Source organism: Taudactylus pleione, unplaced genomic scaffold (genome assembly GCF_031769625.1).
Source record: "Taudactylus pleione unplaced genomic scaffold, aTauple2 ptg000282l, whole genome shotgun sequence".
In the NCBI taxonomy this organism is placed as follows: Eukaryota; Metazoa; Chordata; class Amphibia; order Anura; family Myobatrachidae; genus Taudactylus; species Taudactylus pleione.
The window spans coordinates 731,736-758,992 of NW_028284684.1; the positions used below are offsets into that span (position 1 = coordinate 731,736).

Consider the following 27,257-nt stretch of genomic DNA (forward strand, 5'->3'; position numbering starts at 1 on the left):
CAGAATAATATGGAACCTAAAAACCACATTAAGAAGAAACACAGGGCGAGAGCAACTCACACCCTGACATGATGCCCTCCAGAAGAGGGAGCCACATGAGAATGCTCCCAAGTCAGACAGACACTCTCCTGGTTAATATAAACACCCTGAGAGAAAGAGAGGGAGCCTAAGCAATAGACCATGTAATGGCTATCACAACCAGCGGTTCCATCGACTGTCCCCGGAGGGAACGAAGAACCACTACTAACTCCCAAGGAGTCCCTAGGGAGGACAAATGGAGGCATAAGCCAGAAAACACACCAAAGGATGAACTGGATACCAGAGTGGAGCAATTCCATATCTTAACCATACCGACAGTGTAGAGATCCGCACTGTCAGGAAGGCCAGGCCGAGGGTGAAACCCAAGCCAGCTGGCAGGAATGCCAGAATATCTGGAAATCCTGGACACCGGAGGATCATATCGACAGGTACGATACCGTAAGAATTACGTATGCCACAGTCTGTGGCAGATCCCAGCAAAGTCTGGCCTGTCTGCTCTAAACATCTCAATGAAGACAGAGCCAGGGAAGCCCTAGGACCACAGCAGGGGCGCAGTCATAGACAAACGATCCAGGTCCAGGGAAAAACAAGGACCCTGAGACAACAGGTCCAGATAGTGAAGCAGTAGGAACGGAGCATCGATGAGGAGACTCCGAAAATCCTAGTACCAGTGACGTCTGGGATGAACTGGAGCCCCCAGAAGGAAAGCCCCTCCGTCTCGAATTAAACTTCCGAAGACCTCGAGGAAGAAGGGAGACCAGAGGACACAGGTACACAAAGTGGAAGGACCACTTCACTGACAGAGTCACTGAAGGTAGCTTCAGTACTCCTAGAGCTGGACTGTAACACCGGTAGTGTGTGATAGAGTCAGAAGGCCATGAGGACCAATCACTTCAGGGAGGCACCCTCTGCTCACCAGGAGTTGAAACCTCTCTTGGAGAAGAGACTAGTCCCCGGGATGCACGTCGTGACGGCTGAGGAAGCCCGCTTCCCAATGGAGAGCTCCCGGAATGAACACTGCAGAGTTGGCCAGGAGAAGACCCTTGGACTATGTCAGAATGTATGACATTCCTGTCATTGCCACCGAACTACCAGTGTTGCCTAGATGGAAGCCACTGTTGTGACACTGTTGGACTGAACCTATGCAGGTTTACCGTGACATAAGGGTTAGGCCAGAGTGAAGGCCCAAGACAGCCGAAAGTTCCAACAAGTGGCAGGGCGGAAGCGACAGATGTCCAGCTACCCCGAAATGAATGCGGACCAGACACTGTCTGCAGCAAAGAATACCCTGGACGAGATGGCCATAGCCACCCGGACAGAGACCGACTCGGCTTCGGAGAGAGCATCATCGTCCGAACAGCAATCCGATGGAAAAAACTCGATCCATCTGGAGAAGAGTCAATTATGGCAAGGCCTGGAATGGAACTGAACACATTCCCCCCTCCCAGAAGGTAGACACTCTGGGAGACCACGCATCACCAAGAGTAATGACATATGTCGACCGCGTAGACATCCGCACACTCCAAGTTGAAGAGCGGAGAGCTTGTCTTACGCCAGAAAAATTCTCAGATTCCTGAGAATCCAGCAGTGCTCCCAGATGAAGAATACTCTGTGAGGGATGCAGGGAGGACTTTTTCTCCGGTGACTAATTATCTGTGCCGAGAAAAAGCCACGGTTATCCTGACCCGGCGGTAAAGTACCTCGGTGATCCTGCTAAAAGCAGGATGACGTCCAGAGAAAGGAGCATTCGGATACACTGAACAGGTGAACCGTCAGAAAATCCGTAAAGCTGGTAAACCCCGGTGGAGTTAAGGACAGTCCCAAAAGGCAGAGCCTGAAACTTGCAAGTTTTGCTGTGGCACAGCAAACCTGAACCCCTGCTGATGAGAGGGCTCTGTATGTACCCGTAGGTACGTATCCTGAATACTCAGATATACCATAAAGTCCCCAGGCTCCAAACGTCGGATGATGGAGCAAGGAGGATTCCACCTGAGTCCAGGCACCCTTGGAATCTGATTCAGGGATTTGAGACAGAGTATAGGCAAATGAAGGACCAGTCAGTCACTGCCCCAGAAAGAAAAAAGAACAACCAGTCCCTCGCTGAGATAGTGAGGCTGGCCGAAATAGCTCTGCTTACCGCAAAGGCTGTATAGCTTTCTGGGTTTGTAAGGCCCTGATCGGAAGAAGGGCCCGTGTAACAACGCCTGTGAGGAGGCCGCCTGAGCAATGAGAGACCGTTGAGAATCAGTATCTCACTCTGGAATCCCCCAGATGTAGACCTGCCCCGTCAGGCTGAAGGTTTATCCTCCGGCGTAGAAGCAGGGCCGTCCAGAAGTCCAGGACAGCTCGGTACTAGATATGGTGGCCCCCGTGGAGGCCAACAGCCTAGGAAAAAACAGGCCTTTAGGCTGACCCTGAGGACAAAAAGACTTAACAGAGTTAGTCCGAATGTAGTGGGAGTAGCTAAAGACGGCATCTCTCCATTAGTGATACTGCCAATGATGCAACAATCTTGTCAAGGCCGGACCAAACAAGATCTTCCCCATGGTAGGAGACTGCACCTCTGCTTTCCCATAACGTAGCCATAGGGTATTGCGGCGGATACAGACGCAGCCGAAACCCTGAAAGTTAGAAGACCGGCATCCAATGTAGGTAATCCCACATATGACAACTGCATATTTTATGTGAGCGGCAAAAGACATTTGAATCCCAGACGTGTTGAAGGGGGAAAAACGTTACAAATGCATCAGCCCAGTATGCAACAGTATTAACCAACCATGCGATGGCCATGGTAGTACGGGCAACAGGCCCTGAAAACAAGTACATTGATTTCAGGTAAAGTTACCACCTACGGATCCGTAAAATCTGTCCAGGCCGGGATGGGAGGCATATTAATGCCTGTAACCCGACGATTAACATACAAATCCACCCCAGAAGGAGATTTCTATTACTTGTGAGGACCCTCAGGGAATGGGAAACAGGAGGCCTTTGTGACCCCTCGTATCTGGCGACAGCCAGACTCTCGCCATGAGATCCACCCGCTGGGCAGAAACGAGGAATGTATGATACAGGTGCAGGATCGACATTCTCCATATCCAGAATGAACCTGGCTACCAGCCCCAAAGCAGGAATAATAATACTTGAAATCGGCCCCCCCCCATGTGAGGGGGAAAGAGCCGAATACACCCTCCAGTTCACGGCAGAGCCACTGGGAAGTAACCACAGGGCGTATATCACGCCATTTAGTATTTCGTAGAAAACGACATCCACCAGGGTGACCGTTGTGGTAATCCCTGCAAGGGGAATGACAGACCGATGCGGTACCGGAGGTAATTCATGTACTGTGAAAAACCCCGGCAGGGAGCGATAGTCTGCGACACAGGGGTAAAGTGCAAGAAATTGCGAGATACCCCGAGTTGAAAAGGGCAGTATGGTGAAGTAACCACAAGCGAGTTACGACAATGCGGCAGATAAAGAAAAGGGATAGATATACACTGACAGGTGAGAGAAAAAGCAGACAGTCAGCACTAGCATAAGTCACATACAATGCAGACATATATACTGTACATACATAAGCATGACATATAATATACTGCACAATGTCGCTACATTCAACTGCCCAGATTCAGTGTCTGGGAAGGCTATAGCGCTGTGTACACTCACCCAAAATGGCCAGGTACGCAGGGGGACTGGGCTCACTGTCATCCTAGGAGTTCTGCAGCACCACCGAGAGATAATGGCCGCTGGAGACCTCAGAAGAAGCGTGGCCCGCGGAGGAAGCAACCCAGCGACGCCAGACTGCGTGTTGAAAGGCGCGCTGAGCTGAGGGGAGGAGCCGCTAGACAGGGAAGGCTTCCTCCCCTGGCTAGCAATTAACCCCCCGGGATGCCGGCTCCCGCTGCCACTATAATCCCTGGTGGGCTAGTGGACACGCGGGGTATGCCTCCATGGAGGGGGAGCCCGTCGCCACCGCTAGCGCCTCCGGTCTGTCCCCAGAGGCATAAGGCTGCATACACACGTGGATCACCGCAAGCGGTGACCACGCGACTTACCTGTCCCCGTCGATCCGGCAGCAGCCTAGGGATTCCTCCAGAGTCCGGCTAGTACAGACTCTGGGGTCCCGCTGCGATCCCCAGATCTGTACTGGCGTCGCAGCGCCGGTGGGGTGTAGGAGCGGCAGCTTAGACGTCCATTGGACAGTCTGACGCTGCCGCTCTGAAGAGTAGTAAAAAATAATAAAACTCTTTTTTAAAATAAATTTTAAGCTTAGGGGCTGCTAATCAGCTCCCCACTGCACTCCGGCCGGGCACCAACTTAAACTGAGGTGCCTCTGGTTGGGGGGCAGGGTTATAGGGAGAGTGGACCCAAGTGCATCCTGGGAGCTAAAAGCTTTAACTGCGTGGTGCCCGGATTTGGTTCCCAACCTATACCCCAAGGTCAACCCTGTGGACCCCCTATGGACCCTGAAGTAGAAAAACATGTTAAAGGCGTTTTCCCATTTGAATTGGAATAAACGACGACATGAAAGATTACGTATCACTGCATGGGATGCCAATAGGTTTACTAAATCAGGCAATTGGAAGGCTTGGCAAAAAGGGGAGGCTGGAACCAATTGATGGTAATTAGAAATAAAATAAAAATGGACCTTTCTTTGGATTCACAACTTAAAAGGGTTTAAGTGACAAATATGCAGTACTAATATACCAATGAAAGAAATGATGTAGTCATTAGAGCCAACATCATTGCGAATAGCTGTGGTGTCCATAAAACAGCTACCTACAGGCCATTAGCCAGAAGGTGAATCATATACCACCACCACTCTGTGTGAATAGCCACTTGACGCCTACACCTGCATTTCACCAGCTGGCGTACTGCCAGCTAAGGCTTCAAGGTAAGGAAATCCTATATGAAATAGATTCCATATAGGAATTCTGCTCATTAACACAAACCACATATACAGGATAATAGATCCTACCTCATAGGATGACATCTCCAGGAACTCAGAGACATCGCTTTCTTGTGTTGACAGTGTCCGGCTAATTACATTGGCAGCTCTCACAACATCTGGGTAGTAATGATTCTGCAAAGCCTGCATTTAATATAAAACAAAAAATAGAAAATCAATGGTATTAGAATTAGAAATGGGAAAGGGACTAGAAGAATACAGTTAGTTTTACACTGCATAATGATTTTGTCTGTAGATATGATTTAACATCAATAAATGGTACAAGATCTAATCATTACTGGAGTGAATGTCAGAAAGAATGTAAAGATTTTTGAATTCTGTCCTGTTTATTGCTGAAAATACCAATATATAAAAAAAAAAAAGTGACCCTAACATTCCAATGCAACCACTAATACGTAAAGAGGTAATCGGCAAGTTGCTACCTTGTCCATATAGCCAAATTCCTTTCATGCCCATGTAGTCAATGTTCATGTGTACATCCAATCAAGTGTTGCCTGTTCTCATCTGTAAACATGGCGGATTATACATATACAAGGGTGGTTCAATTAATAAGGTAGCAAGAACTCTCATTGCACATATTTATTAATCTCGTACTGATAGATATAATCCATGGTATAGCCTTGGTACAGATTATTTTTCCACATAGCTCCCATTCTTATTTAAGTAGGAGTTCCAACGGTACACCAAGGCCTCTAACCCGGCATCAAAGAAATCAGCGTCAAGCGCCTGATGCCAGGACATGATGGCTTGCTGAACTTCATCGTCTCTTGCGAATCGCCTTCCACCCAGGTGCTTCTTCAATTGTCCAAAAGAGATGGAAATCACTTGGTGCTAGGTCACAGCTGAAGGGAGGATGGACCAGTACCTCCCAATGGTGGCGTCGTAACAACTAACGCGTGCGGTTGGCTGAGTATGGCCTGGCGTTTTCGTGCAGCAATACGATGCCCGCTTACAGTAACCCAGATCGTTTTAGATGAATTGCCCTCTGCAACCAGCTAAATGTGTCTCAAGAGCAGGCAGCATTCACAGGATTTCTTTTGGTGAGTAAATCAGCAAGAAGCACACCCTTGTGGTCCCAAAACATGGTCGCCATGACCTTTCTTGCTGATGGGAGTTGTTTTGAATTTCTTTGTAGTTGGGGATGATGCATGTTTCCATATCATAGATGCTTGCTTCATCTCCGGTGCACCCATGTTTCATCGCCTGTAAAAATACGCTGCAGGAACTGCACACCCTCATGGTACCGCGACAAGTGCACGAGAGACAATCCCATCCTATTGGTTTTGTGAACTTCTGTGACTAGCTTCGGTACCCAGTGTGAACCATTTTTTCCTGTACCCCCATGAATGATGTGTACAGTACCCACTGAGATGTTCAGTTCATCAGCAATATCATTAACTCGAGTACGTCTGTCCTCTTGGATCAGACCTTCAATGCAGCACAAATTGCCATCTGTGGTAGACACATTTGGCCAGCTAGATCGCTGCTTATCTTGAACGTCTTTCCTGCCGTTATCAAAGGCAGTGCACCAAACCCAAACCTGACAAGATGTTATCACCATACACCTCGACAAGTTGTCAATGAATTTCAGCTGCCGTGTTTGTCCATGTTCCCGCCATCTTACAACTGATGTTGGGACAGTATGACTGAAAGGAGGCGCAGTCTGATGGCCGCGAGGGGAAGCAGAATGAAAGCGTACATTACACGTGTTGTTACCTTACTTACAGTATTGAACAACCCTTGTATGTCAGAATGGCTGCCACAGAGCAGATATTATAGTGGATTTAGTGGTTTAAGATAAAGCGAAAAAGCAGACTCAGTAGTGCAGGTGAAGGGGCACCGGCTTGTCTGTGATGGTCCCAGGACACAGTGAGATACGGTAGTGCAGGTGAAGGGGCACCGGCTTGTTAGTGATGTTGGTCTCAGTACACAGTGGGATGGGTCGCTTCTTAATTTGGACCACAAAATCTATGGGGCATCTTATGTTCCAAAAAATATATATTCTACAAATAGATGTATGCAGTACAAAAAAAACTAATGGCAAAAATACAGTATGGTGATATGAGAAACAAAAATTTTAAAAAATATAATTTATTAGTTTAACCCGATAAAAATTATTAATGAAAACCCATGCAATATGCTAACTGTGTAATAGTGAGGGAGGCATTATTTAATATTTCTAATTAAGAACTAAACATTCATCCAATCTACATCTGGAAACACCTGGAATAGCTTGGTCAGGGGCTCTCGATTGGCTGTGACCATTCATAATAGGCCTCCAAAAATACCAAAATGTGATACATGCAGACAAGTTAAAAACCAGACTTATAGGGAAGAATTTAATATTTGCTTTGATCGGGTGCGAATGCCTCTGACGCACAGATTTCTGCCCGTACACTCCTATGGTGGCAAGCAGAAATCATCAAAAATTCCTGGTTTGCTGCGCGCTAACCAGGACTTTCGCTTAAAGCAGCTAAACCTGGTCTATTTGGGCACAACATTCGTGAAAAGGCGTGGACGCCCAAAACAACTGAATATCGCCCCCGATCTCCCATCACTTTAGATGGGAGATTGGGTACAAAAAAAACAATTGAAGTGCCCTCATAAGGTCATAGGTGACCCCATATGCAGTAAAAACATCAGATCCAAATTAGAAAATCAAAGCACAACGATGACATCTTCAAATAGTTTAAGCAGAAAGTTTTGATAAGAAGAATCACCCATCAATTAACTAACCTGCTACATAGTCAAAATAAATGCAATTGACACACTGGTATCATTCAGGCTACATACAGTCATTCGGGCTACATACAGTCCTGTTGCTGACCACAGATATAGCTGATGACAAGCTGATTTTCAAAATGACACAGGAAAGCAACGGTAATACACATACTGAATCTAAATGGTCTAAAGTTACAGGTGACAAAACATTTCATATTACATAATGGCCTGATCCTCCCAATTTTAGCTATCAAGTTTTAGTGCACTGAAGAATAAAGGTATAGCTATTGCAGGGATACTATGATATAATGTACTTTACTGTAATACCTCCAGCTCCCAGAGAGAACTGTCCAAAGCTTGACTTTTTGCTGGGTCCTGCTCTTCCATGATGTATGGATCTGATGTCAGATCTAAGAGCAAAAAACAATGACTGAGTTGCAGAAATGGCCTCAAAAACTGGATTTTGGTACTTACCATTAAATCCATTTCTCCGATTCCACAGGGGACACTGGAGCTCCTGACAGTGGGGTATAGACGGTGGGTTGAGTAGAGCCTGGAACTTTAAGAATCTAGAAGTGTGACTGGCTCCTCCCCCTCTATGCCCAGTGAGCCCCACATTTAAGAACTGAGCCCTAGAGTAGACGGAGAACAGACAGAACGACAGAAGAACAAAAACAATCGAACCAACACACTGCAGGAACACACACAGTCTTCAGGAACATAAACAGTCAGACAAAAACAACAGATAAAACTGCAACTAAACCAAAGCAGAATAAGTAACTGGTAAGCAAGTAAGAAGCACTGGGTGGTCGTCCAGTGTCCCCTGTGGAATCGGAGAAATGGATATAACAGTAAGTACCAAAATCCTCTTTTCTCCTTCATCCACTAGGGGACAGTGGAGCTTCTGACAGTGGGGACGTTCCAAAGCTTCCCTGCCAGAAGAGTGCTGAACAACCTGCAACACTCGAAGCAGATGCCGCAAAATATGTCAAACCTGTAGAAACGTACAAACGTATTTAACGAAGACCATGTAGCTGCTCTACAAAGCAGTGAAGCCGAGGCACCTTTACATACCGCCCCTCGAAGTACTCACCGAGCGCCTAGAATGCACAGAGATGGATACAGGCGAGGTCGTGCAGAAGCAACATATGCCTGACAAATGGTCAGACGAATCCACCTGGCCAAAATCTGTTTTGACGCTGGCCAGCCACGTCGATTTGAATAATAAGGAATGAATAGAGCCTCTGATTTACGTAGTCTTTCAGTACGGGCCACATAAGTTCGTAGCGCCCGTACAACATCTAGGGAGAAAGAACCCCTGGAAGAGTCCAACAAGGCCGGCACCACAATCTGCCAACTTAGGTGAAAAGCAGAGACTACTTTAGGCAAAAAAGAATGGTGGATACACAATTCCGCCCGATCACCATGAAAAATTAAGTAAGGGGAACGACAACACAAGCCCCAAGTTCCAACACTCACCTAGCCGAAGCAAGGTCCAATAAGAGGACCACCTTCCAAGTTAAATATTTCAAATCCACATCCTCCAAAGGCTCAAACTTGGCCAACTGAAGGAAGGATAAGACGAGGTTCAGGTCCCATGGGTCCGTTTGTGGCACAAAGGGGGGCTGTATTTTAAGCACCCCTTGAAAAAAAGGTCTGCACCTCCGGAATCAGAGCTAGGCGACGCTGGAAAAAAAATGAAAGAGCAGAAATCTCCACTTTTAGAGACCCTAAACGTAGCGTCAAGCCCCTTTTGAAGAAGAAGACACTGCAAATGAAAGGACGAAGTGGAAGATACACGTCCTTCACACCAGGAGATAAGCCTTCCAAATGCAACAATATGCTAATGTCACCGGTTTCCTAGCTCGGAGCATAGTAGGAATGACTGCCTTTGGAATGCCAGGTCTTCTTAGGATGGCGGTTTTGACAGCCACGCCGTTAAATGAAGCGGACATAAATCCGGGTACACGAATGGACCCTGCTGCAGAAGATCCGACTGTAGTGGAAGGGGCCAAGGTTCGTCTACCAGAAGGAGTAGATCGAAGTACCAAGACTGACAAGGCCAATCCGGAGCCACTAGGATGACTGTGGACGTCTCGCACTTGATCCTCTTGAGAACCCGAGGAAGAAGTGGAAAAGGTGGGAACAGGTACACAAGGTTGTACGGCCAAGGAACCGCTGCTGGATTTCTGGTCCTGGAACAGTAAAGGGGTAGCTGTCGATTCATCCGGAAAGCCATGAGGTCTATTTGTGGCCTCCCCCAATGGTAAACTAGTTGAAGGAAGACCTCAGGATGAAGGGACCACTCCTCGGGGTGAAAATCCTGACGACCGAGGTAGTCTGCTTCCCAGTTATAGAATCCCGGAATGAAGACTACCGAGATGGCCTCGACGTGTATTTCTGACCACAGAAGAATGCAGCTGGCCTCTCTCATTGCTAGACAACTGCAGGTTTCCCCTTGTCAATCTATGTATGCCACAGCTGTGGCGTTGTCGGAATGTATCCGAACCAGAAATGCCTGTAGAAGAGGAGCAGCCTGTAGACTGCCCACAGTTCGAGAACATTGATCGGTAACAGGAATTCCTGCTGCAACCAACACCCCTGGAAGTGGTTGTCCAAGACCACAGCTCCCCATCCGCAAAGGGTGGCGTCCGTAGTGGGTCCAATTCCAAATTCTGAAGAGTCTAACCGCTACCAGATGGTCCATCCAGAGCCACCAGATCAAGGATATGAGGAGACAGACGCACTAGACGATGCATTTGGATGTGGGACCCCGACCATGGAGACAGAAGTTCTAATTGAAATGTTCTGGAGTGAAACCTGCCGAAGTGGATGGCCTCTAAGGATGCCACCATCTTCCCTAGGAGACAAATGTAAAGACACTTTCTTTGGCCTGAGCACCAAGCGAACCAACTCCTGGATGGCTATGGCCTTGTCTACCGGCAGGAAGATCCGAAGCAGGATTGTGTCCAGAATCATACCCAGGAACTGAAGTCTCTGCGATGCCATCAATTGAGAATTCTGGATGTTGACAATCCAGCTGTGTTGTATGAGTATCTGATGAGTAAGGACGGCAGGCATTGGCAGTCTGATGTCCTCTTGCGCAACCTTCTTGGTCTGCTAGAGACGAACCTCAAGGTCGACCCTGAAATCTCGCTGGAGCTCGAAAGGAGCGATAAGACGGTCCCTTAAACGAGTGACATGGAGGAGGTGCTGCCGAAGGTAGAAAAGTGCTCTTACCCCCGGTGGCCAGAGAGATCCATTTGTCCAACTCTGGACCAAAAAAAAATATCACCTGTGAAAGGAAGGGCTCACACCGCCCGTTTAGAATCAGCATCCGCTTGCCAAGCACGAAGCCAAAGTGCCCGGCGAGCAGCAACAGCCAAAGCAGAGCTCCTAGCGCCTACCTGGCCAATATCTCTGGAGGCATGTACTGCAGACTCCAGAAAATGCTCCGCCAAGGTAATCAGATCCACCCGTGGAGTGTTTGACCTTAGACCTTCTGTCAATTGTTTCGCCCACTTCTCCACTGCCTTGTTTACCCAGGAGCCGACAAAGGCCGGTCTGAGAAGCGTGCCCACAGCAGTATAAATGGATTTTAACGGAGTTTCCAATTTCCGCTCTGAGCTTTCCTTTAACTATTATAGCTCCCGGAACTGTAAACGTGGTTTTCTTCGACGGACGAGAAACCGAAGAGTCCACGATCTCCCATCGACTTCTATTTTCTGTTAGAATAGGATAAAGGGAGAAAAAATGTCTATGGATCTGGAACTTACGGTCCGGACGCTGCCAGGCTGCCGCTATCTGTTCGTCTAACTTACCGGAATCCGGAAAGGAAACAGAAGACTTCTGTTTCTTAGCAAACAAGGAGTCATCTAACGATCTTGGGGCCTCAGAGTCAGAAAAGTGAAGTACTTCCCTCACAGCCAGGTTAAGTGCTTCAATAACCTGCATCGCTTCAGGTTCTGGTGAAAAGCCTCTATTTCGGATCGTCCAGCATCACCCCTTCCTCCTCCTGAGACGAGTGATCTGCTTCAGATTCCTCATCTGACTGGAGAATCGCCGGAAGTGCCCTCTTCCTAGACGGCCAACTTAGCACGGCTCAGGAGACTTAGGCGCAGAACACATCACCTTGGCAAGGCTATTTACTGATCGGGCTAGATCCTGAGCCCAAGCTGGTTCTGTAGCAAGAAAAGAAGGGTGAGAGGTGCTAGATCTATCCTTGGCAGCCTCCCGTTCCCTACCAGAAGCGGCTAATTCTGATGGAAGATCTGCCCTGACCCCAGCCAAACTATTTATTAAGGAGGGTGTGACAGACTATGCTGTTTTAGCACTCTCCGCTTCACAAACAACGCACAGGGATGACCCTTCAGAGCGAGCCTGATTAAATATCTTCTTGCACTTAGTGCAGGCAAACAGTTATGTGTAGCAGTCTTGTCTGTAGTGACACCTGTGACAGGCAATGTAAACTGAGGCAGACAAAGCAACAGATAGGGAGAAGCAGAATATCAATATAATACCACCAATGTAGAATAGGCAGGCTTATAAATGAATGCTACCCCACAGCAGGACTCACGGACCCCTTAGCAGAGTGGATCTGTCTGTCCCCTCTGCTCTGAGTCAACCAGCCACGTCCAAGCGGTTGTAAGGTACCGGCACTATGCAAGCGCTGATGGCAGGCAGACAGCCCCTTCAAGCAGCCCTGGAAGCCGGCACTTCTCTCATGCAAGCACCGGCGCTGCAGACTGACAGCCGTGCTTCTATAAGTGACAATGCATAGCAACTGACACTAGCCCAGCTGGATTTTAGTAACGCCTCTCTTGCTAATCAGGAGAGACATGTATACTCACAGAGCTGCTGCGGCCAAGATGCTGGGCAGGGAGGGGAAGCCCAGACACGAGCTGGTTTCAGCTGTGGCGGACCCCGCTGAGTCTGTGGACTCTCTATCCTACGTGTGGGAGCCTCCTCCTTAGGGTGACCGGACACAGGCTGCAGTAGCCGTGGTGGTACCCTCCCTGGCAGCTACCACGGTGCAGGCAGAATGCCACAGCCAGAAGTCTGCCTGTCCTCATTGATCTTATTTAAAAAAATTTAAAATAGGGCTGGAGACAGCCCCATGTGCACCGGCTCTCTCGGGTGCATTCTAAAAACTGGGGCTGATGGAGCATAGAGGGGGAGAAGCCAGTCACACTTTTAGATTCTTAAAGTGCCAGGATCTACTCAACCCACCACTGTCAGAAGCTCCAGTGTCCCCTTGTGGATGATGGAGAAATATACCTGTTAATCAAGTTTATAAAAGACATGTGGCATGCGGTCAATACCCGACTGTGGGGATTCAGGTGCTGGAATCCCGACACTTGTCAGAATCCCTGCAAAGGCATCCCAACTGCCAGAATCCAGAAGGTCAGTAGCGGGGTTGCGGGGAGGGGTAATGTTAGATTTAGGCACTAGGGTGGGAGGTTAGGGTCAGGGTAGGGAGAGGGTTAGAATGCGGACTGACAAGTGTCAGTAATCTAACCCTGTCGGGGTGTTGGCATCGGGATTCTGACTGCCAGGATCCCGAGCGCTGGCTTCCTGTACCCATCCCGTGGCATGCTGTAGGAAAAGGAATACATATTCTATAAAAATAAGAAAAAAAAAAATAAGAAAAACAATATATGGCTGGCAAATTAGGTAACAGAACTCACAAGCACAAATAAATCATCTACTATACAATATTGCAAACCCTTGTTTTACTTAACAAAAAATAAAATAGTTAAAATATTGAGTCACAATAATTGAAATGAAGCTGGACATACAATTATATCTTCCATAAGTGAAGCCTCCCTCTTGGATCACTCTGGCATAGCACCTGCAGTCTGCTCAGTAGCAGAAATGCTCTGTCCTAGCTGGTGAAGTCACACATGGACATGGCCAGTTATGTCAGGGAGAAATACTGCCACATTTATTATTCTGTCAGTACCATGCTAGATAATGACAAAATGGTCAGGTCTACATGATCCTCCAACAGTGCACGTTGTCCGGATCTTTATTCAAAGAAAAATGGAGTAAAACAGTGACTGGTCCTAATTGATCCAAATGTGCCCCTTAATACCATGTCTGTAATCAATACAATATTATGGCAAACACACATACCTCTATCATTTGTCCACTACAAGTCGCCGGAGCTCCGTGTGACTCGGTAGCGTCAATCATCTTTTTGCCCTCAAATGCGTCTTATTTGCACAGTGATGCGAATAGGTAGCATAAGCAGCTTCTGTTACTTCAAATGATATGCAGCATGACTATGTTCGCTGAGCGAGTGCGGGTGTATCTGCATGCAAAATGCTACGTTACAGTGTTACAGCCGCTGACAGTAACATAGCATCTCGCATGCAGATACACCCGCACACAGAACATAGTCATGCTGCATATCATTTTTATTAGCAGAAGCTGCTTGTGCTACATATTCACATCACTGTGCAAATAAGATACATTTGAACGCAAAAAGTCACATGAAGATGCTCAGTGCTACCGAGTCACGTCACGGTATAACGCGACTAGAAGGGCTTTTTAACGCGCAAGGAGGCTAGATGTATGAGGACACATCTGTGTGTATGTATGTATTTGTGGCTTTACTGGGCTGCAGTCGGTGTCTCAAATAGCCCAATGACTGCAGAATCACCATAATTTCACAGAAGTCGCAGCTGCTACTGCTTAGCGTCCACCTCTGAATCAGGCCCTCAGTCAGATGCTATTTAGTGGACCCCCATCTCCCAGGTGACTGGCTACCTGTCTTTTGCTAGTCCCATTTCGGGGGCTGCAATTTCTTTCTGGATTCCTGTTTATAGGAAGACTCAATTCAGTTATACCTTGAGCCATCTTGGATGTTGTTTCATTTTTTCTTAAACCTTCTTTAGACCAGAGTAAACTTCAAAAACATGGCATATGCTTTGGACCGTTCCACCAAAAGCAATTCAGGATGCAATTCATGACTCTGAGGGCCTGATTCAGAGATGGATGGAATTGCAGAGCCACACAAGCTGTGCAATTCCGTCCATCTCACATGCAAATGCAGCAGGAGATGTCTTTAGGAAACAGAAACCTTACATTTGCGTGGTCTCAGCGCTGCGACCGAGGTCACAGCTTGGGATCACCATCGGAACAATCGCAACCATGAATCACGATTGTTGCTGCTCTGGCCAGGCTGTGGTAGCTGAAGCTTACCGCAGCCTGGCCGGGTTCTGGCGGCTTGCGAGGCCAGTAAGTCTTCATCCATCTTCGCAGACCCTGGCCTCAGCACTCTCAGAAAACAGGGGGAAAACACACACCCCTTTCCAGGAAAGCAGGCCACCTCCGCACCGCGCCAAAAACGCTTTTGCCTGTCAATCAAGTAGAGCCTTGACGGAACTCCGTGCGGTATCGCAGAACTGGCCCTGCTCAAGAGCACACCACTTACCATCGGAGATGTGCACTAACCATCGGTTAAGCGTACATCTCTGAATCAGACCCTGAGTCCCTAATGATGCTCCTTTTCCCCTTCCCCTGTGTTTTCAGACATTGATTACTTTTATGCAATATTCTGCTTTTTGTTATATACTGACATAGTAACAGTCTGAGCATTTGACAATTTTATACATGTTGATGAAGTTGCTGCCATTACTAAATTGATCAAATAAGAGCCAACTCTGGGCCTGATTCAGCAAGGATTGCAATTGCAAAGCTGCACGCAGGCAGCATTGCAATTGCGATCCTCGCTATTATGCAAATGCAGCAGATGTATGACACCCCCTGCTGTGTTTGCGATCCCAGCACTGCGACGGAGGTGGCAGGCTGGGATCACCATCGCGACCATCGGTGATCAATGGTCGCGATAGTGGACGGCATCGGGCCTCCGCTTACTCAGGCTGGCCGGCTTGCGAGCCCAGGTCACTGGGCTGGCTCAGGCTGGCCGTTTTGCGAGCCCACGACACTGGGCTGGCCACTCCTGGGAAAACGAGGCGACACGCCCCTATGCCTGGAACGCCGGCCGCCCCCTCCCCTTAAATGCCTCTGCTTGTCAATCAGGCAGAGGCATTGAAGGGTCTGCGTGTGACTATGCAGGACCCATTCTGCATGCTTGAAGAATGGGTCCTGCGCAGATTCCAAATAATCGGGAATCTGCAAGTGCACTTGTGAATCAGGCCATCTGTTGAATTGTGTGGAAAATATATTAGCAGGTCCCCCACAATGTTTCAGTATGTACAGTGGGTAACAATTACAATTCACCGGTGACTCTGGAAACATACACTGTTGGTCAGCCCATGAAATAAGAGCTATGAGATGTGGCAAAAAGGTAAGGTACAGTCATTTATTGGGGCTCCTGTAGGCATGGACTTTAATGGGTGGTTTAACCATTAATGTTTTGTATATGTTCCGATATGCAATAGGTGGAAAAAGAGTCTCAGCTCCTATTATAATAATGCCTATAATTTATTTCTGAGACTATTATTTAATACATGTATTTGATATTTATAATTATTCATATTATTGATTGTTAACTGAAAATCTGGGTATTGCTCATCAATGAAACTTGCAAGACCCTTAATCTTTATGTTTTCTTTGTATGCTGTCTCTATTGTAAAAATCAATAAAATAAACGAGGACAAAAACAAACAAAAAAAAAGAAAAGGTCATTTTGTGGCTATGAAAGCTGCAGTGGTAAAATGAAAGATTGCATTCCTGCTGACAATATAAATGTCTGGAATTAGCCATCCTTTCAGCTACAGGTAACATAGCACACATTTTCTAGTCATGAGCAGAGAAAGAAAATAGCAACTTTGCTGTCATAACATCCAGGACAGAAAAACATCTCCATTATCATCGCCTACAACAACTGCTGAACATTCTAACAATTGTTATAAGTGTATAAATCTACAGTATACACCAGACACTATGGTATTAAAAAAACAAACAAAAAAAACAAACATGAACCAGAACGTATGCATGCTGAGGCAATGCTGCCCACATTCGGTGTACGGCGTAATGGCATTGTTGAAGAAAAACAGCCACTCTATATAGACCTATAGGGGTCTATTTACTAAGCCTTGGAGGAGATAAAGTGGATGGAGATAAAGTACCAGTCAACCAGCTCCTGTCATTTTTCAAACATTGCCTGTGATGTGGCAGTTAGGAGCTGATTGACTGGTACTTTATCTCCATCCAAGGCTTAGTAAATAGACCACATTGTCTCCCGCAATGATCAAAGTCTCCAAACTTCTGGAAAAGCATTAACAACATATGATAAACATGGATTCACCTCCAGATGCCATGGGCCTGTGAATGAGAGGTCGACAAGCTGGATGCCTCCGGATCAGGTTGCATATAAATGGAATGATCATCAGCAGGACTTGAGGAGGTGCTGTGAGAGAGAGCCGTGACAGGCGCTTGGCAAACGCAGCAACTAGGTACACAGGTAAGTGCCTGGAAGAGCACATTATAAAACAGAAGAAAAAAAATCTGTAAAGTGCTGTGTGCGGAATGTAAACTGCAACTGGCAAATAGAAAACTTCAGTATGTACGTACAAGTGTGTTCAGCCTTATAACTTACGTGGATGACAAGAATAGGTTTGCCAAATGAAAGAAGCGGGCTCGATATTTCACATGAAACACAGAAGGATCCAGGAGAGAATAAAGCTTCTTGTAGAAATCTGGGTACTCTCTGAGAGGACAAACAATCTATGAGCACATAAATCTGCCAGCAGTACCTTCTGTAATATTCTAACTCCACTCAACTGGTGGTATCCAGGTATGTGCCTTATAGTAGTGTACAATTTCCCGGAAACTTTATGTTGTAAGTTTCATCTCCAATTGTGTCATCTATGGGACACTAACTGCTGGGGGAAAGGCTTTACTACACAAATTCAGGGACTTCCCCAATGAAATCAGGGCCTGGTCTCTGCACAGTTCATTAATGACTACATGCTTAAAAAGCAGACACACTCATCCCCAAGATACATTTCATAACCAGAAATAATCAGACTGTTACTTACAGATTGTGCTGATGAATGAGAACAAACAGCCCATTTAGTGCAAGAAGGCTTATGGCTCCACCTAAGCACACAGCAGGAAAATACAGCAATTTGTTACAAATGTCAAGAGGTTGTCAGCGGGACAACATAGATACACAGACATTTCCAAGTTTTATTTCTGCTTACCAACTTCATAGGCTGCTGTAAGGAAGTCTATCATTAGAGTGGGCTTGCTCATGTGCGGCAATATAGACTCATGCAGGATTAAAAGCACCTTTTTATACAGACTGACTGGGAGCTGGAGAAATGAAACATGTGTCAGCTCTAATAAGAATTTGAGAATTAAAGCTATAGCAAGGAAAAGTACTGTACGGAGTTTGTGCTCCATGAGAAATGTATGAGCGTGTGTAGGCACTGCATACTAACCTTGTGCCTAAGGAAGCTCATCCAGACTCTCTCAAATAGCCTTTTGTGTTCCTGGAAAGTATAGAGAAATTACTTAAAAAAAATAAAAATAAGAAAAACTGTATTATATATATATATATATATATATACACACATATACATACACACACACGTATATATATATATATATATATATATATATATATATATATATACATACACACACACACACACACACACACAGTATATATAGAGATTTACCTTTAATTTCGATGGTTTCCAGTCATCACAGTTTTCTGAGTTAGAAGAAAAGAGAAGTCAATTACATATATTCCATAGCTTGAAGAACTTAATCCAAAAATCTAAATAATAATGATGATAATAATAAGTTAACCACTTAGCTTTTGTTTATTGAAACATTTAAGGGGAGTCCAAATATTTTTTATATCAGTAACTAAAGCAAATATTCAGAAGATAGAACTATTATTTAACACATCCTCACCTATAATACGCACAGATCTAAATGTCCGTACACACGGTAAGCTTAAACTTGACGATTTGAACGATAACGATATCGTTATCATTCAAATCATCCAGGTTTTGGCCCCTTCCAACGACCATCGATGCGCAGGCACAAATGGTCGATAACGACCATCGCTCGTGCATGCCGGTCAACTTGGTCAATACCGACCAGGTTACTATAGGGACCTGAGATCGTTTATCGTTACAGTCGTTTGGGGGTTGGTGCTGTGTTGGATGATCATTATCGATCATCCAGCACATGCAGGACGATCAGACAATATCTTTATCGTTGTCTGATCTGAACGTGTGTATGCACCTTATCACTGATCTTTGGGTTTTAGGTTTCTAACCAAACACAGTGAGGTTGCTAGAGAGACAAATTTGCTTTAGTGACAGTGCATGTTCATTTTTTCCCAGGCACAATTAACCAAAAACCACAGTAAAAAAAACACTAGATGGGTCAACCGCACCAAATTCACCTGTTACAGAGTGGTACCCTAAGCTAGACCAAAACCGCAGCGCAGGACCTTGTGTTATTCAATGGAAAGTCATCTCAAGCAAAAGGCATAAAGGTAGGTTGTTAAGCTATTTAAGAGCAAAAGCTCAATTACAAGGCCTAGGGGATACACCAGAGAGAGAAATAAGTGTGAAGAAGGTCAGTTTAAGAATCGTACCTTAGAACCAAACTGGGATATAATGGGGCGAGACCACAACATATAAACTACAGTATAAATGTAATATAACACAAAGTGTGTATATCGTGTTCTTACCTCTCTGTGTTATCAGGAAATTTGACAATTCATTCTCAATAGGCATATTAATGGATGAAATGAGGCAAAAAACATTGTTCTGGAAAATGGAGGGTAGAGGCTGAAGAAAAAATAAAAAATATAAAAAAATAATCAAGAATATTTAACTGAAAATAAGAATAAATCTATTATAGGCCCCAACACAATTCTGAAAGTTTACAACAGAGAAGCAAAATGGTTTTGCAAATTTTTGAAGGATTTGAAGTTGCAAATATTCTTATTTACAGGATTAGATGATAAATAAAGACTTAAAAACCAACAGTAGGCTTACTTACCTCTATTTGTAAATGCTGGTTAACGAGTGTAAAAAAAAAAAAAAAACCCAAACAAACAGAAAAGAAACAGTACATCCACATTTGGAACAACATAAGTGGGACAGTGGGAGATAGTTATAAAAGGAAATGGTGTAAAGAAAATAGTGTTTCCATAGTAACCAGATTCAAACTTCTATTTCTAGTGCTGTACAGAAATTGAAAGCTAAATAAGTTGTTTTATTTTTTGAGATGGTTAACAATACCTTTTGTTGTATGCACCAGTTTTCATCAAATGGCCCCCAATATTTCATAAGCAGCTGTTTTCTTCAGCAAGATGAAGGCAATTCCTTCATAATGCAAGCAGCTATAGTATATGAAATTATGTATATTTAGGCTCACCATAACACCCCTTAAAACCGGGACACTCAATTACACAGGTTCTGTGGCTGATTAAAACCAGGTGAAACGCAGGCTTGAAGAACCATTCACAGAACCTGCATAATTCATGCGTGTCCTGCTTTAAAGGGATATTATAGTAAGCCTATGTATATTTATTTAGATTGTCTATGAGATGATGTAAAGAGAAAATAAACATTAAAGGTACACTAACAGATGAAGGAATCAACATTTTCAAGCTAAAATTAATTTAGAAACAATTAGGGCAGTTCAATGCAATCCACAACCACTGTACCTCTTTAGTATTCTGCTGCACACGTGCAGTGCGATCATTGATCATCGTCATGGTGTAATAACGGACGTCATCATATTCCAGATACTCTTGGAATCGATGAATTAAAAGGGAAGAATCTTTATCCTCCTTTAATAAACCATCTACAACTAACTGAAAAGAAACACAAGCGTAAGTTTACAAGTAAAAGGGATGATTAGAAGAAAGGTCCCTCCTGGAACAAGCTTACTTTTAACAAGGGACGTGGAAACCGGTAATTATCTTTCCACTTGGCGCTTTCCAAAGGGAACTTTCCTTCTAGCAGGATGAATTTCATAAGTATGCACAAAGTGAGCTCCTTCAGAAGAAAAATAAAACATAGAAAATGACAGCCAAAGATCACATTGAAGTATAAATAACTTCTGCAGTACCTAAAGCAAAGTTATCATTACACAGTTACTCTAGCACTAACAGGAATGTCACACTGACCTGAACTTGAAAAGAAGTATGACACAGAAGCTCCAACAGACAGGACACACAGCTGTTGTAGCGGTGCCTCATCCATACTTTATACTTCTCTTCTGCACTCAGTGAATCTGGTCATAGAAAAAGAAATTCAGGACACGTTAAATGAGCATATGATACTTTACATTATAAACTGAAACCAGAAACAAATCATTTAAAAAATAAAAGTTGGAAAAGCACTCAAGATGAAGGTGGACAGCATGGAAGAGGAACAAACATTTAGCACACTTCTTTTAAAGCCCAGTTAGAGCACTTCTTTCCGATGACAAGCTTTCTTATTACCTCTACATCATTTTGTCCACCCTGAAGTAAGTATCTGGATGCTGCAGGAGGGGAAAGTGTGTGAATGGGTGCTGCTAGGGTTTTTGTAGTGAATGCAGGGGGAATGGTGCGCATCTGGGTGCTGCTAGGGGGTTAGTAGTGAATTTGGGGGGAATGTGTGTCTGGGTGGTGCTGTAGTGTTGGCAGTGAATGCAGGGAGGGAGTGGAGAGCATATGTCTGGCTGCTGCTAGTGTGTTAATAGTGAATGATGTAGCGGATGGGTGGGGGGGGGGTGGGAAGAGTGTTACTAGGTGCTGCTGGGGTAGTATGTGTCCGGGAGATTCTGGGTTGCTGTTGGGGTGTTGGTAGTGAACATGGATTAGAGTTTCTGGGACTAGGAAGTTGGCAGTGAATGCAAATGGGGGAAGGGGGTGGAGAGTACCAACAACTATCTCACCTCTGGGCTCCTGGTATTAACTTACGCCCCTGGTGTGATCAGTTTTCCACTCCGGATTCGAGTGACTCGTGAGGTGACTCAGTCACTCAGCCCAATTTCATATGGCTAGATAGGACAGCGATCCTACTTTTTGCCTCTTGGGCTAAGCAGTTGGATTGCACATGCGACCAGCCTTATAGTATTGAACGCTACTAATGTATATTACTTATAGTTACAAACTATTGAGACAACAAATGTGCTTCATAAAGTTTTTCCCTAATATAACCTACAATGTAGCTGTTTGTGTCTACCTGGAAGGCTTTCATCTTCGGATGGAAGGTCCCCAATATAGAGCTCTCCCTTTTCCAGCAGAGACTCAAAAAGTGTAGAGCATGTCTGAATTGCAGCTTGTACATCATCTTTATTTTCAGACTATACAATGCAAAGAAAAAACACTTAATATTCGTTAACACAGTAGTAAAGATCACAATGGGTACAACAAAACAAAAATAATAAGTCTCTCAAAAACGGGTTGCCTCAACACAAGCAAAGCTGCATGTTTCGTAAAGGCCCGCACACACAGAGCGATATAGCGGCCGATACGAGAGATAGGAACGATATCACAGCTATATTGTTCCATGTGTGGGCATGATATCATCCACTGCACGCTGCCGTCATTTGCTCCTCCAGATCTACCCATGCAGGTCTATGGGGGGGATGGCGGCATATCAGGTGGTCGGACCGCCCGATATGTCTGACGTCAGATCATGGATCACATCGCTGGGTACACATCATACCATGTATACCCAGCTTCAGAGTTCAGGTGTAACAAGGAAACGTTCAATATATTGTAAATATACAGTGAAGAATAAATATTAACACAAGTGTAAAACACATAAATCTCTTTGGATTTCAAACAAACATTTAATACAATATTTTACTTATGTCAACAAAACATTAACTGTTTGGCAATATCGTACAGAGGTTAGCAAGCCTTGTGTTAAGATATGACTAGACTAGATGCTGAACAACAATGATGCATTTTAAAGATAATAAATCAAATTAAAGCTACACCAAGTAGTTTTTTTCTTCTGTATTTCAAATGCAAATTAATTTAAGGTGTATTTGTTACCAGCCATTGGAGCCTTGCTTTAGTCTTCCCTGAGAAGTTTAACCACTATACACATAAATAATAGAAAAAGATCTGTTCCAAAAAAAGGAGAGTTATGGTAAAACTTAACCTTGTAAACTCTTTTTCTTCCATAGTCCATAGGGTCCACAGGGAGACAATGGGGTGTAGGTGGTACTTGGAAGACCGGACACCAACCGGAAAGCTTTATTCAATCCCAGGATGCTCCGGTCCTTCCCAGCCTGAAGGCAACTCAGTTTTGTTAACAAGCCCAAGGCAGTAGAAGGATAGGAGAGAAGGAAGACTGGTACACTGAAGAATCACACTCTCACGCACAGAAGGAAACAAGTGACCAAGAAAAGCAACACATAGAAGTCAAGTGGGTCAGGGCGGGTGCCCTGTGGACCCTATGGACTGAAGAAAGAGTTAACAGGCGTATGTTTTACCATAAAACTCTCCTTTTCTTGTTCAGGGTCCATAGGGCTCCACAGAGAGACAATGGGGATGCCCAAAGCAGTTGTTCAAGGGTGGGGACACTCCTGAGCCGAGAGGAGAACCCGGCCCCCCAAGGAAGTATCCTCAGAGGCAAATGTATCAAAGGCATAGAATCTAAGAATGGTGTGGGCAGAAGACCACATGGAGTCTTGCATAGTTGTTCGGCAGACGCGCGACAGCGGGTTGCCCATGAGGGACACACAGAGCGAGTAGAATAAGCAGATTCCTGTATCCGGCACAGGAAAGCCAGTCTGCATGTAAGCCTGTGAGATAGTCATGCGAAGCCATCTGGCCATTGTCTGTCTGATAGCTAGCAATCTCTTCTTGAGGAATCCATATAGGACAGAGGGAGTCCGATTTCCTGATGGCACTAGTACGGTCCACGTGGATCCTCAGAGCACAGACCACATAAGAGGCCTCACCTGCTGAGAGGTTTGGTGATTGAAAGGCCAGAAACACAATTACCTCATTGAGGTGGAAACGAGAGACCACCTTTGGAAGGAAGCCAGGGCATGTTCGAAGAACAGCCCAGTCCGGATGAAATATTTTCTTTGCAGTGAACCATTTGACATCTACTGAATCAAGGGGTTCGAATGGAGGTTCCTGAAATGCATGGAGAACCACTGACAAACCCCACAGAGCCACAGGAGGAACAAAGGGAGGTTGTATTCGTAGAACACCTTGCAGGAAGGTGTGAACATTCGGTAGAGGAACAATTCTGCGCTGGAACCAGATGGACAAAGCAGAGACGTGCACTTTCAGAGAGGCTAGGTGGAGACTGAGATCCAATCCAGCTTGAAGAAAGGCAAGGATTCTAGAAACCCTAAAAACCTGGAGGGTCAGTTTCTAGTAGCACAGCACTGGAAATATGTATGCCACACCCGGTGATAAATCCTGGCAGAGGCCGGTTTATGCGCTCTGAGCATGGTCTGGACCTCAATGCTAGAAAACCCTTAAGATCTTAGGAGGGATGTCTCAAGAGCCAAGTCATTAAAGACAGACGGGCCAGGTCCAGATTTAGAAAGGGACCCTGAGACAACAGGTCGTAGAGGAAGTTGGAGAGGAACGTCTATGGAGACTTTGAAGTTGGGAGTACCAATGGCATCAGGGGCAAGCCAGAGCTACCAACAGGACCATGCCCCCTTCTTGAATAAACTTCTGAAGAACTCGAGGCAGAAGGGAGACTGGAGGAAAGAGGTATGCCAAATGGAAGGTCCACTTCACAGATAAAGCATCCACGAAGGCTGCATCGGGGTCCCTCGTCCTGGCCCCGTACACTGGAAGCTTGTGGCTGTGTTGTGAGGCCATGAGGTCCACGTCCTGGAGGCCCCATTTGTCCATTTGTTCTGGATTGAGAGACCACTCCCCTGCATGCACGTCGTGGCGGCTGAGGAAATCTGCCTCCCAATTGAGAATCCCTGGGATGAATACTGTGTATAAGGCTGGAAGATAGCGTTCAGTCCAGGTGAGAATGCGGGACACTTCTGCCATTGCTGACCGACTTCGAGTGCCTCCTTGGTGATTGAGGTAGGCCATTGCCGTGGCGTTGTCGGACTTCACTTGCACTGGCTTGCCCAGAAGAATATCCTATATATATTACAGCTGTTCCCTTGAAGCATCAGAGGGAAATGTATCTTCTAGGGCCTCTGCCCAACTCTCAATGGCTTTTGCCACCCAGGCCATAGCCCTGGCAGGATGAGTAATAGCTCCTGTAACAGAGTATATAGACTTCAGGCAAGCTTCCATCCTTCTATCCGTAGTCCTCTTTAAGGAGGTTGCAGTGTGGATAGGTAAAGTGTGGAAAGGCAAAGTAGCGTTCTTAAGTAGAGGTGTCACGTGGGAATCCACAGCAGGGGGAGCTTCCCATTAAGTGCAATCAGTAGCTGGAAGAGGGTAAAAGGAAATTAAGACTTTAGGCAGCTGAAACTTTTTCCTAGGCATGTTCCATGCTTCACACATATGATCAGATAGCTGATCCGAATGTGGAAACTCTGTCAAAACTACCTTCTGTCACTTAAATAGTTGCTCTTTTGCCCATGGAGTGGGTTCTGCCTCTTCTATTTGAAGATTACATTTTACAGCTCTTACAAGTGCAGAGTGAGAGAGGTCTGCATCTTCTGCCTCCCCAGATGATAACTCAGAATCTGATAGCTGGGAAGATAACACAGCATGCTTAGTAGGTTTACTATGTAAGGGTCTCTCCTTTTGCAGCATTTGTTGAAGGCTGTAGAGGTAGCTGCCAGACTCCGTACTGAGATAGAAAGTACGTCTACCCATGGGGGAGGCAAAGGATTCTCAGGGAGTACCTGCTGTGGTCATCCCATAGGGGGAGCTACCACAGGGACCGCTAGGTGGTCCACAATTTTGCTAACACCTGTGAAAAAGAACCCCTACACCAGTCAGGTTCCAATAGAACTGAATGCTCCCCCACCCTACAACCCATTGTCTCTGAGCTGCAATCCTATGAGCTGCGGAGTAGGCAATCTGCAGCATTTACAGTACCTAAGGACTTGTGGATGTTTGTCTGCAGACCCATAGGGCTTCGTACAAAAATCCAAGTGTGGGGCTAGATCAGGCCAGAAGGGGAAAGGAGAAAGGGTGCGAGTTGTAGTGCTGTTGGATCGTGCTACACGCTGCAGTGTTCTCCCTTGAGGTAGTAGGGTAGGATTAATAACCCCAGTGGAATAAAATTTGGGTTTGAGAGCGCTGCTGGCGATATACCTGTAGGGTGATGTTAATCAGTTAAATGAGTCTGCCTAGTCAATATGATATGGTCATTTACAAATCAAATTGGTGCTGAATATTTTAAAAATATAGGCGTATGAGTTAGTGCCTACTTTTATCAATCTTACTTCCCGGGGATAGGTCTCAATCCTGAATCTGGAATCCCGACACAGGACTTAAAATAGGCATGCCGGAATCCAGGAGGACGCGTGCCTGAACGAAGGTAAGCCGGGGCGCCCTTAGTGTTGGCTGCAGGGGGGGGGGGGGGGGGGGGGGGTTAGGTTTTGGCTACAAGAAGGGAGGGTTAGGGGGCGGGTAAGTATACTTACCCGACCCCTGTCGGGATACCAACTGTCGGGATACCTATGTCAGTATTGCGACAGGAGGCATCCCGATAGCCGGCATTACAGACCCATTCCGGTCTGGTTACATAAACAGCATCACTAAAGGAAGGCTATTTTGGAAGAATCCTATTACTGTATCAGGCAAGGCACTTATTCAAGTAGATCAATACATGTTAATCTGAATTGAATTTTAGGATATAAGGCAATGATATAATTCAATGATTTGCAGATCAACTAGGAGTCTGTATGAAAGTTTAAGTGAATTACCTTAACTGTAATTTGGTCCCTTTACATGTATTTGGCTAAACGGCAGCTTGGAATAACACAGTAGTAAAATACATGCTACTTATTTGGAGCACGCTGGCGAGCATGATATTGTCTACAGTCACCTTCGCATGCTAAAAACACATCTGATTACAGGCCTTATCCCGCTCTCATGCAAACATGTTATCACTTTACGTCACCTGCAGATATTCAAGGATATCGAACACAGCGTTTGCATTAGCCCGGCTCTGCAGCACAGCCCCAAGCTTCGCGCTTAGCTCTTGTTTCACTGTATCCCCATTCTCGCACCGGAGCCGGCTCACACGTTTTCCCATGCGCGCAGCCATCTTGTCCAATCCTCATCACGTGAGACAATGAGCACACACAGCGCATGCGTGTGCAGCACAGTACAGAGATGCTTGTGCTTGGCTTGCTTCTTCCTTCATCGTCAGTGTGTACGATTACACAACCGCGTCACTAGTACTCACTAAACAAACATAACATTGCAGTCTGGAGGAAAAAGTACAGTAGTTGTACATAGGGTTTGAGATAGAGGGGATTCATTCATTTATTTTACTTTCAGTAAACACTGCATTGACAGTCTATTTATCAAATGTATCACACTGCAAACTCAAACCCTCCAAGTCAGGGAGCCGAGCTGCAGGACCAGAGAGCCGTGGAAGACAGGCAGCAGTAGGGGGGCGCA

At 45.6% G+C, this 27,257-nt stretch overlaps 1 protein-coding gene across 1 annotated transcript in view; it reads right to left on the bottom strand.

Moving 5' to 3' along the window:
• NOC4L (nucleolar complex associated 4 homolog) overlaps nt 1-27,010 on the bottom strand; it is a 28,167-nt gene extending 1,157 nt beyond the window's left edge. Inside the window, exons 1-14 of the mRNA XM_088482076.1 lie at nt 26,752-27,010; nt 21,907-22,027; nt 20,862-20,968; nt 20,623-20,730; nt 20,397-20,546; nt 19,413-19,512; nt 18,382-18,416; nt 18,142-18,192; nt 17,902-18,013; nt 17,737-17,797; nt 17,295-17,405; nt 17,004-17,167; nt 8,054-8,136; nt 5,015-5,128 (exon numbers count right to left, since the gene is read on the bottom strand). Of these exons, the coding sequence (XP_088338202.1) occupies nt 5,015-5,128; nt 8,054-8,136; nt 17,004-17,167; nt 17,295-17,405; nt 17,737-17,797; nt 17,902-18,013; nt 18,142-18,192; nt 18,382-18,416; nt 19,413-19,512; nt 20,397-20,546; nt 20,623-20,730; nt 20,862-20,968; nt 21,907-22,027; nt 26,752-26,898 (1,464 nt within the window). The 5' untranslated portion in view covers nt 26,899-27,010. The remainder of the gene's footprint in view (nt 1-5,014; nt 5,129-8,053; nt 8,137-17,003; nt 17,168-17,294; nt 17,406-17,736; nt 17,798-17,901; nt 18,014-18,141; nt 18,193-18,381; nt 18,417-19,412; nt 19,513-20,396; nt 20,547-20,622; nt 20,731-20,861; nt 20,969-21,906; nt 22,028-26,751) is intronic.
• Between the last annotated feature and the right edge of the window lie 247 nt (nt 27,011-27,257).